The sequence below is a fragment of the Panicum hallii genome, chromosome 3 (assembly GCF_002211085.1).
Source record: "Panicum hallii strain FIL2 chromosome 3, PHallii_v3.1, whole genome shotgun sequence".
In the NCBI taxonomy this organism is placed as follows: domain Eukaryota; kingdom Viridiplantae; phylum Streptophyta; class Magnoliopsida; order Poales; family Poaceae; genus Panicum; species Panicum hallii.
This window is the reverse complement of record NC_038044.1, coordinates 8,906,463-8,920,900: the sequence shown is the minus strand read 5'-3', so window position 1 is coordinate 8,920,900 and position 14,438 is coordinate 8,906,463. Positions and strand designations below refer to the sequence as shown.

At 39.7% G+C, this 14,438-nt stretch overlaps 1 protein-coding gene across 2 annotated transcripts; it reads right to left on the bottom strand.

The window, feature by feature from the left end:
* Positions 1-1,254: 1,254 nt before the first annotated feature.
* LOC112884748 (structural maintenance of chromosomes protein 3) lies at positions 1,255-14,148 on the bottom strand. Of its 2 annotated transcripts, none has more exons than XM_025950287.1 (30): positions 13,812-14,148; positions 11,463-11,514; positions 11,307-11,382; positions 10,767-10,805; positions 10,611-10,678; positions 10,457-10,528; positions 10,075-10,154; positions 9,905-9,983; positions 9,709-9,826; positions 9,462-9,637; positions 8,388-8,633; positions 8,189-8,310; positions 7,973-8,117; positions 7,595-7,767; positions 7,393-7,492; positions 7,185-7,321; positions 6,874-7,075; positions 5,308-5,395; positions 5,067-5,216; positions 4,545-4,696; positions 4,255-4,446; positions 3,991-4,174; positions 3,843-3,913; positions 3,611-3,762; positions 2,991-3,159; positions 2,734-2,880; positions 2,398-2,493; positions 2,037-2,211; positions 1,637-1,847; positions 1,255-1,528 (listed from the first exon to the last, which is right to left on the bottom strand). In XM_025950287.1, exons 2-29 carry the CDS (start codon positions 11,475-11,477, stop codon positions 1,657-1,659), a joined length of 3,615 nt encoding a protein of 1,204 aa, XP_025806072.1. In that variant the 5' UTR covers positions 11,478-11,514; positions 13,812-14,148; the 3' UTR covers positions 1,255-1,528; positions 1,637-1,656. The 2 variants fall into 2 exon arrangements, with proteins under 2 accessions (XP_025806072.1, XP_025806073.1); XM_025950288.1 differs by having other exon boundaries at positions 6,874-6,973.
* Positions 14,149-14,438: the final 290 nt, after the last annotated feature.

Sequence of the window (14,438 nt, the reverse complement as noted above, 5' to 3'; positions counted from 1 at the left end):
CTAATTCAGCGAAAATAGTATCTGTGACAGTGCCATTTCTACTAACTGCATGGTACCCATGTTTGTTAGTATAGTTTTTGCTTCCCAGGATTGTTAACCAGTGCCTTTTAAGGTTGGACTAGGATAGCAAATGCAGCTCTCTGAAGATTCTTTTTTTTTTTGACAAAACTAGGGAGGCAGAAACGGGAGCAAGACATGCGTGACGCGCGCACGGAACACGCATGGGCCGGTCGAGGGAGGAGCGGCAACGTCCCGGCGCCAAACGCAGCTGCAGGGAGCGGACGCAACCAAGGGGGTTTCGGTTAGCTCAGCTCAGTCTCAGACTGCTGGGTCGGAATAGGCCCATGGCGCATGTAGATCTGGATCTTCCTAACCTATTCCTATCCTGGGAGGGATGTGGGACCCGCGCACGCGATCCTCGTGTCAATAGTGTAGGAGTAGCCGACTAGCCGAGTCAGTGTACAGCAGAGCATGGGTTCTTACCAAAAAACAAAAAAGAGCATGGGTTGCTTCGGAAGCTTCTTCTGTGAAGGAGCACGTCGTGCCGGGATGATTTGGACAATGCGGCCCATGTGCATGCGCTGATTGGTAACAGATAGTCCAGCTTCCGTTAAAAGAAAAGGAAAGAAAGAAGGCGAGCCATCTAGATGGCAAAGTGGAGAAAACGAATTGTAACCTAGGAGTACTGTACTAGGGCGACTTATTGCTACGCTAGCAAGAAAAAAAAACACAACCAAACAGGCAACAGCACTACAGCAAGCGATGCCTTTGCCCTAAAAATATAAGTGAGGTCTGGTCTGGTTCCATGCACGTCACAGACACATCCCTTGGTCCAGTTTATAGCGATCTGCATACAGTCCCATGGAATTTAAAAGCTGTACCAGCAATTCTGATGGGAGAGCCCCGGCCGGGTATCTGCTGCCTGCTAGACTTTTTTTTTTGCAAAATGAAAGCTACGTCCATTTCCTTGGAATAGCTGCGAGGGGTCAAATAATTTTAAGTTTGACTCTCTCTTAAATTCCCATATGGATAAGGAAAAGTAGACGAAAAAATTTATACAGAATAGTAATAACATTTATATTATAAAATAAATATCATTTGATTAATTATGTAATATGTTTTTATACTAAATCTATTTGAAGATATACGCATCAGTAACGAATTCTCCCCCAACCATCAGGTGTGGTCGCCACCTCCGGCAAATGGTTGCTGCACACGAAATGGAGACGAAATAGCAATCAATCACAAAAAAACTCTCGTTCGGAAATGCAACATGCAAGAGCAATCAATAAGGTTGTGCAGCTACATACAGTGTACAACGTTTAACAATTTGTACCAAATATCAGCAGCAAACCAAATGGTACCCAAATTCGCAATAACACATCACAAATTGCGCATCTAAGATACAGTTAAACAAGTTATCCAATAGCTAACTATATACACACAACTACATCAACCATGGGCCAGAATATCCATGACAACAGAAACGTTGCGAAAGCTGCTCTATCCTTTCTACGTCAGCATCTGCCTGCATTAAAGAAAAAGAAGAGTAGCTGAATATTGTAGGTACCAACAAAACTACAAGTACATGAAGGTTCTAAGATTCAGTATGAAAATAGGTGTCTACGATCAATACATGTGTCGTCCTTAGCAGCCTTAGCTGGCATTGTGCGTCTGATCATGCTCAATGAAGTCCAGCGCCTGGTCCTTGGACACCACATTGATGTAGCTCACCCTGTTCTTGTGTGTCACGCCATATATTTTATCAGCGACTTTGACAATTTCTGGACGGAATGTGGTCGCGATGAACTGGGTGTCAGCCATGTCTGCTAGACCGCGGATCATATCTGGAATAAAAACTTAAGGAAAGCTGCAGCAAAGTTTCTTTTGCTCCAAGGATCTACAAAAGGCATTGATCAAGCCAGTGGTAGACATTAAAGCATGAGTCCACAAAATATCTGGAAACTGCCACAAGCAGAAGATCATTATTCTTTTATGATGAAAAAATATTAAGACAAAAGAAATAAAAAGGATACTTCCAACAGCTGTTCGGTACTGTGGATCCAGAGCAGCATCAATCTCATCAAACAGATAAAATGGTGCTGGATCACATCGTTGTATAGCAAAAATCAGTGTTAACGCCACCACTGTCTTCTGCCCCCCTGACAATTGTTTCATAGACTGAGTTTCTCCCTTGCCAGTAAAGGAAACCTGAATCACGAGAACCCTTAAATATAAGTATAAGGAAAAAGTAAACTGGTCAGGCATCAGAATTATCCAAAAGGAATGTAACAACTTAGAATGCTAATTGTTCATCATCTGGAATTATGTGATGGTTACCAAAATGAATAGTAGATGCACGCCCATACATATACACCCTATGCAAATAAGACTTGCCTTGACTTTCACACCGATATACTTCTCTATTCTCCCTTCAGGATCTGGGTCACGAGGTCCATCTTCGTCATTATCATCATCACCTGCATCCCCATCCTAACAGAAAGGAGCGCATAAACATTAGAAAGTCAGCAAAATTCACCATTGAAACAGCATATGTGCAAGTGCAGGTGAAAATTTCAGGGAACCCAAAGCAATTCATTCATAGTTATAAACATCATTACAAATTATGGGTGATTGCCATTGCATCAAGGAACAACCAGAATAAAACAGAACATCAGAACAATTCCAGCCAAAAGAGGAAGGAGCAGGCCGGGGCGGGGGGTGAGGGCGGACCTTTTTCTTCATCATAACTAGGTATCCATGACCACCTTGCACTAGCTCAGAGAACACTTCCCGGAAGTGCCTTGCAACCCCTTTAAATGTGCGCTCAATCGATTCATCTTTCCTTTGGTCTAAAACCGATATGAGTTCCATAATTTTCTGTAACATAGACCAGAAGTTCTTCAGATTCTAGCGTTTAGGACATTCAGAACTCAGACAGAAGCATGGAGCTAGCTAAATTTAAACCATTTATGCTAATGTGACCTTACCTGATCACCAGCATCAAGTTCAGCCCGCCTTTTCTGCAGTTGTTCACGTTGTTCTGTGAAGTTCACATACTGATCAAGAGCCTTTTGGTTGACATGACTAAACTGCTTCAACTGCTCATTGCAGTCATAGAGCATCTTCTGCAGCTGTTTCTTGTTTTTCCTTTTATACCTAGATTTTGGCCAAAGACAAAATAAGCTGGAACAGCACTCTAAAACCCCCAGTATATATGCTGAAAAGCCCTACAGAGTAATGAAGCCATTGACAGAATACAAATTCTAGCTCATGGAGAGTTGTCTATTCCCTCTGTCCAATTGTATAGACCGTGCATTTTTTTGGAAAAGTCAAAGTTTGTACAATTTGACTAAAACTCAGTCAACTTTTAAGTATGCTTAGCGTATGAAAGTTATACAATTAGACTCATATCCCAAAAGTGCTTCCACACTAATTAGCTTATGTAGCTATAAATGATATATAATGTAACAAAACAATGGTCAAAGTCTAGTTTGGATGACCGTACGAAAACAAAATATAACCTATATACTTGGACCAAGGGAGCATTTAGAGAGACACATCTAATGCCATAAACAAGTAAAGATAATGCAAGGAATGAATGCAGTACGCTTCAAAAGCATCAGCAGGCAATGAGCCCAGGTCTCGGATCTTCTTCATGCACTCTTCTTGCTTGGCTAGATAAGTGCTCCTGCTGTTCATTAACTGCTCCAAATCTTTAGCACCATCTTGTACAGTCTGCTCCAGAATAGCTTCACGAGTCTGGATTTAAATATAAACCAGTATATAGCAAGTCAATAAGTGTGAGATCAGACGATGAAAACTATAGCAATGATAATTACCTTCAGATCATCCCTTTTTCTTTTCAGATCATCCATCTTTCTGGTGAAGTTATGTATGGCATCGACATTAGCTGTCCAAAGGATTGTTTAAGACCTTAAAGGCATTTAATATGGGGGAGAGAAAGAGAAGTCAATCAGTGATATGTACCCTTTAATAACGAAGTTAACTCATCAAGATTTCTCTTAGAACTTTTCAATTCTTGCTCTTTCGACTCAGCTTCCAGAGGCAAGGTTCTAGAATCCGCAGATGAAATTATTGCTTCTAGCTCTTTCTGACGCCTGATAAGATTCGTTGATAAATTGGTCTCCAATTCTTCCTTTCTTGTTTCAATCTACATAATATTAACTGGATTAGAGCACATAAAGGACTCTTGGAAAAAATAATATAACTGCTACTGAATGCTTCAGCAACCTCAATCCGACTGTTTTTACACAATAGAAATCTCTCCTTTAATTCTGTAATTTCAGGATTCAATCGTGATAGGAGATCTCTTTCTTCTGGTGTTAGCTGATCAATAAGTTCTGTGCCCATTTCGTCATTCTTCATTGCAATGCTAGACTGGATTTGCTCAATTTGGTTGCGGATGTTGTCAAGTGATTTTTCCTGCAAGTTAGAACGTTAAACTACAGTGCACATAAGATTGCAGCATGAGTAACAAGAATCCTCCATGAACAATTCAAGAAGAAAACAAAACAAAATACCTTCTTGCCTAGGGCTTTCTCAAGTGACCCTCTTTGCTTCATTGCACTGGCGATGTCAGCCTTAAATTGTTCCAACTCCGACTTGGCATGATCACGTTCAGCATCCATTTGTTGCTGTTTGGTAACTAACTCTGTAATTTTCGTATCTATATGTATGGGAAGTTAAGCAAAATCCAGGATATTTAACATTTTTCTGGCAGATAAAGATTTAACAGTAAGAAAATTAAACCATGAAATATTTCTCTTGCATATAAAAAGTAACCATAAGACAACTTATTGTTGTTTAATGTTTCCAAATTACTTAGAAATTTTGTTTCTTATCTTGTTTGCTTGTCTTTGTGAACTGTTTCAATCGCTTTATGATTTCAATGGATCTATAAGGTAGAGAGCCCTCTGCAGCTCTACCTTTTGCTTCAAAAAAAGTATTCAATACTTATCTAGGAGAAAATAACAGGACATAAGTCTTCAACCAGACTCATGTAAACAGAACAAGTGAACTATAATTAAACAAAAGCAGGATATCTTTTAGCTTGTTTCCCACATTATCTAGATGAACCATCTTTTTATCGATCGCCGTCTTATTATCCCTTATTATTTTCACAAACTTCAGTTTTGAGCGTCTAGAGTCGTAGAAACCTCCTGTCATACCACCTTTTCTTGCCACTTGATCACCTGACATAATAACCAGTTAACTACAGAGTTAATTAACAATTTTAGAATTGAAGTAATAATGGCAACTCAAATGTAAAGTCTTCATGACTACCATCGAGTGTAATGCAATCTAGACCATTGCTACGTGCAACTTTAGTCGCAGTTTCCAAGTCTCGACATATTACTGTCCTGCCAAAAACCTAACAGAAATATCAAAGTTAGATATTGAAAATAATAAAGAAAAATTTTAATGTAGAAAGATAATTGATTTGAGAAGCTAGCTTAGGTGATTGGACAAGGAAAGCTAAGTATCTCGAAGAGGAAAAGCCCCATATAACCATGCAATGCGCAAGTGTGCTAAAAATAAACATATGTTTGAAGAGAAAATTCCCTATATGGCATCAGATAAAATCTGGTTCCCTATACAACACTAGAAAATTTTGCCTCCCTTATTTGACATCAGGATCTATTTTTCATTCCTTTCTCGACACTTATGTTCCTTATTTGACATCGGGATATATTTTTGGTTCCTTTCTTGACACTTACGTTAGTCTGGCTGGTATATCCCACCTAAAAGAAATTTTTACCCCTCATCTTATCTAGAAATATATGGTGAGTTTGATGCAGCTTCATCTAGTTTAGGGTATCGATCACAAATATAATTTTTACACTTATGTTGAACCTTTTTTTCATATGCGCAGGAGAGCTGTGTATCTTTGTATTAAAGAAGAAGGATAGCAACCCTGAGCCTACACACACCCACAACCTGAGTCTACAAGGTCGAACTTTGACTCGCAATTTCTATAAAATCATGATCATGGGAAAAAGAAATTATATTTTACCAAAGTACCGCATGAAGATTAGGATAAATCTAACACTGTCAATCCGTCTAGTTCTTTATATACTGACAGTCAAAGTTGAAAGAGTTTGGTTGGAGGAAGTATGCATTGTGTTCTGAAACATCCAGCATTGCACTCAGAGAGCACATAAATTAGGAAGGAACCTATTTCTCTAAGAAAGGTTCACCTTGAATACATTCAGTATGTACATGAACTTATCAATAGTCTGAAATGTCTAATACATCATACAAGAATGGTTTTCCATGGCGGTTGTGGCTCAAGCAGAGGCACATGGAGAACAAAGGGCTGAGGGCTGGCTTGAACGAGAGCCGCAAGTAAGCAGCAGACAGCAGTGATTGGCATAGGAAAGGCACATGTGGCCAAGATGCTATGCAGCAGCCGTGAATGTGAGCAGTGTGCTTGACCAATCAACTGACATGCTAGATGCAGCAGATCAGCCATCTAGTGTCCAACCTTCAGATCAGGTTTACTTGGTGCCCATCTAGGTATGGGACAGACTAGAACTCAACAGCAGCAAGAGAAGCTGAGTGTATATTACCGGAGACTCGATAGACAACTGCATGTTCTCATCAATGAGGAACCCGGTACTCCATGCAATGTGATACTAATTCATAGCATGCCTATAGCCTGATGATATCAATTGAATGATTAGATTAAATAATTCAATTTGGTTGTATTTAATCGGATGGTAGCAAGAAGGCAACTATTTCAACAGATGGATGAGGGAAGCTGCTTCTAACATATCCTCAATCAAATTAACCAAATGAAACATGTAGGCATAAATTTGGAGGGGATAAGAATATGCGCCCTTGTAATACCTGTTCGAAAGCACGACGATGATCGGCACGATATTTCAATTTTTTTAACAACGGCACAAAATCAGGACTTTGTGGACAACTGAGGTCTGGGACTTTCACCCTGTTCAATGGTATAAATGTCACCCTTCCACCTTTTTCTCGAGTCAATATTTTAATGATCTTTGTTGATATGTCATCATTCTCAACAACCACATGGAACAAGCTATTCATTTAAGAACATAATGGATTAGTGAACTAAGAAAACAATTGATAGAAGGATAAATAAACAAGATCATCATATAACTATCTAAAAGGGCAGTATGATCATATACCTATTTGCAGCAGTGACCTCAACAGCTGTAAAGAACTTCTCTTCGCAGTCAACCAGTTCTAACACAGGACCAAAAACTCCAGAAATACCATGGTCCTTAATGATTCTGCTAACAGAATTCAGGCCTCTCCTGATATCCTGAGGAAGGAAAAATATCAATTAAAATCAGTAATATGAACAAAAGAACATATAAGTAACATTTTCCATACCCCAGGTGTTGCATGGTCCAAGCTCTTTTGTGCCTTTATAAGATCTTCTTTTAGCCTATCGATTTCAGCTGTCACATCAGATTCCTCCTTCCAAAATGACCTGGAATTTTGTTCTATTTAAGTACACAAACTTTAATGCAATACATCTTCCATTCAATGACAAGCTTATGACCATTAAACTGTCAGTAAAAAATTTACATACTTCCTTTCTTCTTGAAGCACATCTCTCTGCTTCCTCAAATCATTGTAGTCATTATGTCTTTTTGCAAGTGCGGCCTCTAACTTACTTGATTCGCTTTTCCGAGACTCAATGTAGTTAGTCAAATTACTAATTTCATCTTTAAGCTTCTGAATTTCTTCTTGAAGTAAACCTTCCTGTCATATTTGCAAGAATGTAATAGATATAAACCATAGATCAGCAAAGAAAGTCTGAAAGAAAAAGGTTTCTTGGATCATGGCATGGATCCAAGATACAGCTGAAGGCTGTTGGCAGAACGTCAGATGAACTGGATCAAACTAAATACATGTGGTAAATGCAGAATCATTCCATGTAGACGCAAACCAGTCAATGGATTACTACCTGCTTTCTATTTGATAGAAGTACAGGCTCAAGATCTTCAATTTCCTTTTGAAGCCATCTATCCCTGGCAGCTTTGTTTGCAAATTGGGTTGCCCTTCCCTGCTTTTGGTACAATATACTTAGCCGCTTCTCACGATCCATAATGCTGTCCCCACAAAATGGAAGTGTGAAATGAATTTTCATAAGAAACTATATAAATCCAAAAATGCATTTTACCTCTTTGATATCTCCTCCTCCTCCTTTAATTTGGCCTGATGCACCTTACTAATTTCAGCCAATTCAGACTTTGACTTTTCACTCTCCCTCCTCACACTCTGCAAATCCCTGGCGGCTTCATCCTAACAGCAGGTTATTTTTAGCACAACAGCAAAATATAACTGACAAAAAATCATTAACAAGGTCAAACATGCCATACCTTTGCTCGCTTCTCATTCACAATCCTGTCCTTTATATCTCTCAAATCAAGTTCAATCTGAGCAACTACCTTCAGTGCTTCAGTACGCCTCTTCTCAACACCTTCCTTTTGCGCCTTGGTATCATTTATCCCTTTAGTTGAGACTTTTATTTCTTTATCGAAACTCTTGATCATCTCACGTACATCCACCACTTCATTATCCGCAAGGGACATACTTTCAGAAATTTTTCTTCGGGTATCATCCATCTAAAGCAACAACGAATTCAAATACAAAAAAGTAGAAGAGTCATTACAGAATAGATCAGGATGATGGCATCTGAAGGTTAGATTTACAAAATTGTATTATTGATTATAGTACTTTGTACAGTAGACCAATGGAATTACCGCACAAGGTGATACTGTTGCACCAAGGGATGGCTAAGAACTAAAACAGTGTGCAGGCAAGGGAAAATATGGTGATGCATTTTAAATGCTTATGCGCATCAGCAGATGCAATTAAAGATAGCATTCATCAACAATTGCTTGTCTGAACAGAAATACAAATAATCTTTAGATTAGTAAAAAAACACCAGAGTACAACCCACCTAACTGATCAGATGAAAAGGCCGATCTTTTAGATAGTGAACGCAGCACAATCAATTGCTACATTTTTATTGGAAATGTCGAGGAATACAAATCCATACCAATTCACAGGAAATGCACTCACAAGAGCAGCCAGAGTGATATTAAAGATAAGTATGAAGTATGACAAGATGAACTGCAGGCCCTTGACTACAACAGGAGCAAATAAAACAAAAGAAGCATTCGCTGTAAAGATGATGAAACAAGCATTTCAAAAGTAGTGCTCCTATGCTCTCCAGAAAACTAAGGTTTTCCCATCAGAGTATGAGACAGTCAAGAGTATCAGAGAGATCATCAGGCAATTGGCCTATGTAGTAGATGTCAATGATTTGATCATCAAATTCAATCCCAATGCCTTCCTTCATTTTCTATTCAAATTATTTCAATTTGTTGGAGCAGAATAAAAATAACATCCAAAAATGTTTAAAAGTTAACTGAAATTGTAGGTCTTACCGAAGCTAATTCATTCCTTGCATCATTTAGCTCATGGTCCAATATAGTATACTCAAGTGATCTTCTCTGTTTGTCAAGCTGCTGGTACTTCTTCAGTTCTTCTTTCTCTTCATCAAGTTCTCTTAGTCTTTCTTCCAAGTACCGAACAACTTGATCAATCTGCTTCCTTTTGTTAGCTGCTCATAAAGGAGGAACTGTCATCTCGACATGCCAAGTTATATAAAGAATTGTGGTAATTCAAACTTACCTGTATCTTGCATTATTTTCAAGCTCTCACGCCGTCTATCCTCGTAAACACGTGTACCACCGATCTCTTTAAGAAGATCCAATCGTTCGGAATCTTTCATTAGGGTAAGGGATGCAATCTACAGATGACAAATTTGTTGACATAAATACATAATATCTGAACAGATGAAAGGAATGACCAGGTCAGTACTTGTTACCTTTCCTTGCTGGACAACATAGTATGGATTAGAACGAGAGAAACCGGCACTCTCTAGAAGATTCATGACTTCAGTTTTACTGGACATAACAATAAAAAGTAGCCCTGAGCAAACAATAGGATAAAACATTGCCGGACTGGTTTAGGGCATACAACAAAACGATAACGTGCCTGACATGCTTCCCGTCCAGGTAGTATTCATCCTTCTTTGAAGCAACGGTCCTGCGCAAGCGTACCTCCTCTTTATCAACCTGCAGCAAAGAAGTATTTTCATTCGCAGCCGGAAGAACAGGGAACATGTTGTACGTTATTGTGCCGATGGAGAAAAGGCAATCATCACACAGTTGTTGCTAGAGCATGTTAATAAGTGACTGGAGCAATGGCTGTCAACTTCCTTACATGAACCAAATCACGTATGCAGAGCTTATAATTATATAAGTGCCTACTATAAAAGATCTAGGAGTCAACATTTTTCATCAAAATATGCAGTTTGAGACTCAAGAAGACAATTTGGAATAAGTAAATTAAAATTGGAACAGATTAGAGGACTTACTGGAATACGGTTGTCTGTATTATCAAACACGATCTCAACAAAAGCAGATACAACCGAGTGTCCAGCACCTTCCTGGAAATGGTTATTAGTAAAGTACGAAACAACAGTTACCTATTCCAACTATCTAGATTGCTTAAACAAAGAGGACGCATACATGGAGAAGAGCACCCCTATCTTCACTCCGCAGATTCTGAAACATGTCACTCAGGACAAATCGTATAGCTGGAGCAATAAGCATGGCCAAATTAAGAGAATAGTCTCATATAGGAGCAGCATGAATTATCTAACAGCATCACATGTTTAAGATTACCATGAAAGAAATTTGATTTGCCGGATCCATTTGCTCCAACTGTGACAAACAACCAAATAAATGTCAGTTCATTAGGAGCCAAGAACTATGCATTAAAGTTCCGGTTCCACTCTTTTAGCACATGCAACAAATTCAATCAAAGGATTGAAAGGTTACTACCATGCAACAGAACAACATGCACACAGAAGAGTTACAAGGATTTAACCATATGTTTCATAGCAAGGTCATGGTTTGCTGATAGAGTCTGTTATATATATATATATCCCAATTTAGGAGATAAGAATATTTGAATCATGAAGAAGTGCCCAATGTTGATCAGTGGTTCATCGCTCGAGCTTTGCAATTAACCTACTATATAAGGATTTATCTAGTGCAGGCTCAATATAGATGGAGATTGCTTTTGATTTATAAGAGCACATTAAGTGATGGAGATTGCAATTAACCTACCCAATGTCTCTAGATCAACTAGCAAGCACAACACATGAACCTAATTACCCTATAGTGAAGTTAGTTTGTGAGGGAACGGCAGTGGGGGTTTACCGACTACGTTAACTTTGGGGCTGAAGGGCTCTGTTGAGATCTCCTCCCGGTAGCTCTTAAACCCTTCGATTATGACCTGTACAGACAGACGGCTACTAAGTCAACACGTTTTCATGAGAACTGCCACTAAATTGTGCCCAAGGCAGCACAGATTACCTTCTTTATATACATCTTTGAGGACCGGACAGATCACGCCACCTTCAAAACCCTGCAAAAGAGCATGGTAACTCAGTAACAAGTAGACCATCCACACAAACAAGCACTATGGCAAGAGTTAAAGCTGGGAGCGCGGGGATTCGGTTGAAGCCTCAAACTTTTTTGAAACAAACTGCACCCGCACCTTGGGTATCAAGTCCAATGGTGTGAGCTGATACAGGTCTCAAGGCTATCAAAAAGGGGGAAGAGGGCGAGTGGAGACAGGGAATTTCTTTGGCACCAGTAACACTGGCTCGCTTGGAAATCTTTAACGCCCCCTTAAAAGGAGAAAAATGGAATTTTGCTATTATGAAAACTGAGCTTCACCTCCTGCAAATGAGATTCGCCACAATGCCATTATCAAACAGGATATACACACTATAATTACTTCTCTCCCTTCTCTAATCCATTCAGACTCTATTTGGATCCCTGGAATTGAAACTTGTTCCATGAATTAGATTCTAGAAATTATATTAACCAAGAAATGAATTACGAAGAATCCGATTGAACTCAATTTTTTTGTTTGGATATCTGTAGAATCCTTTTCCATGAATCAAATTCCATATGCTGTTTGGGCGATTAAACGTGGAATATTTTTAAGTATACTGAATAAACATATGGAAAAATCTCTATCCCTATATCATACACCAATAACTGGATATCTCTCCAAAGAAAAGGTCGTAAGCTTCTCTCTCATCTCCTCTCTCTCCAATGCCTATGCATATGCTTCACTTCCAGTGTCACACACGCGCACGCACACACACAAAAAATCCACGCAAAAGTTCAACGCTCATTGCGTCAATCCTAATGCATCACATTTTTGTAAAACTGTCAGTAGGTAGGGGCCACAGATTCCAAGGTGCACCGCTCATGCTAGGGGTTGGAGTTTATTAATTAATATTAAAAATAATCAATATTCAAATGGCAATTAATGCCACATCTCCTTCAGAATACATGCCATTTGATAATTTCAAACCAACCCAGACAAATGGTAGAGAGAGCTACATATTGAACAGCGGGCCGCAGCTCGCATATGCACATATCCGCAAGTAACTAATAAACCTTGCACACCTTGAGATGAGATGCATCCATGTCCAAACCATGGAGGAACTTTATCTATATTCAGAGAAGGATTCTCAACTATCCATATGACAAAATTAAAAATTAAAAGGAGCAGATTCTTCTACCTAAATATGAAAGCCAAGAAGGCTCACAGCTAGCCCAGGAGCTCGCACACAAAGAACACACACGTACACAGTGGTTTTGGTGCTGCAAGATAGAACACAGCCATACACTTCAAGATAGCCTCGGTCAATCAGCTAATAACTGCAGCCATTACTACTTTGATTCGGCTATTATCCTCACTAACTAACAGTTGGAAATCTGCTACTAGAGACTCTGCACTTAGACACTATGAACCTGGACAGATTCATGCAAACACAAGATTATTGCCAACAAAATACAGTTTGCACAATCCTAAATGGTGCTCAGTAAACTAGCATGAGCAACAATCATCTACTTATCCCTCTACAGTAATAGTGGACCAAAACTTAGTCAGAGCTAATCGTCTCTGCCCAAACTGACACAGATGACATCCAGAATAGGAGTTCCTAGTCAGGATCCTAAATGCAAGGACTTGTACAGTGTCAAGAACAAGATATCCCATCATATTCAAATCATCAAGTGAGCTAGAATATTATTTTCCCACATCATATCCAAAATTCCAAATTCAATTGTTAGCATCTAAAGCAACTCAAGTTTAGGAAAACTTGACGAGAACTGAGATCTGGAGGAATGTAGGGCAGCCCAGTGGCGGACCCAAGATTTGAATCTAGGGTAGTCCTATCCAGTTCTACAATTTGCAGTTCAGCATAATCGGATATACAATATGGTATACAGGTACAAAATTCACTAAGAAATTGGGTATACGAATATAAATTAACCAAAAGTATGGTACGCATGTATTCAGCTCGCATAAGTTACAATATAAACAGTAAGGTTGCATAAATAGAAAATTATAATACTAGCCTAAGTTGTTCGTTTTACGCTTCCTCAGTCCATGAAAGTGTTAAGTATGTCATCTTCACTTATATTGGAAAAAAGTATTCGCGCAATGAAGCTGACTAAAAAATCATTCAATAACTTTGATGGACTAAATAGCACCAGATTAAATGATTCCGATTTGTAATGTACATATATTCACCTGAGGCAGAACTAATTCACAAACAAAATGGAGCATCCACTCATCATCCAGCAATTGGATATGTTACTGAACCGGTACCGTATTAACTAAGCCAAATTTGAGCTCACCACCGCTTGATACGAGGAGGCCGTGCAGAGGGGTCGCCGGAGGTGAGGAAGCCGAGGCGCAGTGGCCGAAGATGGCGAATCGACGAGCGGCCGCGACGAATCCCAGTGGAAACCCTAGCCTAGGGTTTTGCTTGCTGCTTGCGGCGGCGGGGCAGCGCGCGGTGAAGTGGTGCGCAGGCGCTGGCGGCACGGGAGTGTGAGGGAGTGAGGCGGCGGCGCGTGGCGTCGGCAGGCGCGCAGCACGTCGCGTCGGCGACAGAGCACAGCGAGGCCAGCGGCGGGAACCGCGGATGCGCACGCCCGTGGAGTCGGGAAGTCGTCGGGAGAAAACAGCGGAGTGAGGGGAGGAAGAGAAAAGCTTGATGGGCCTTTTCTTGCTTTCTTAATTTTGGGCCTCTATGTGCCAACTACTGGCCCAAATCCAGGGTAGTCCTGACTCCTGAGCCCACCAAGTACCAAGACTAGCCCTCTGGATTGCGCTTGGGCGGATCTGCTTTTGGAGAGACTATTCAAAAGTGTGTTTGTATGGAATACTAATGATATTCAATGATGATTTATGTACTTTTCATTCCCTTTGTATTCGGAAAGTTGACAAATTATAGTATAATATATCATTTATTACAATGG

Excerpts from the sequence above, each read along its gene's own strand:
- LOC112884748 (XM_025950287.1), bottom strand. Across the intron at positions 10,155-10,456 it reads ATACAGACAACCGTATTCCA|GTTGATAAAGAGGAGGTACG; the intron begins GTAAGTCCTCTA and ends TCTTTGCTGCAG. Across the intron at positions 5,396-6,873 it reads ATCGTCGTGCTTTCGAACAG|GTTTTTGGCAGGACAGTAAT; the intron begins GTATTACAAGGG and ends TATTTCTGTTAG.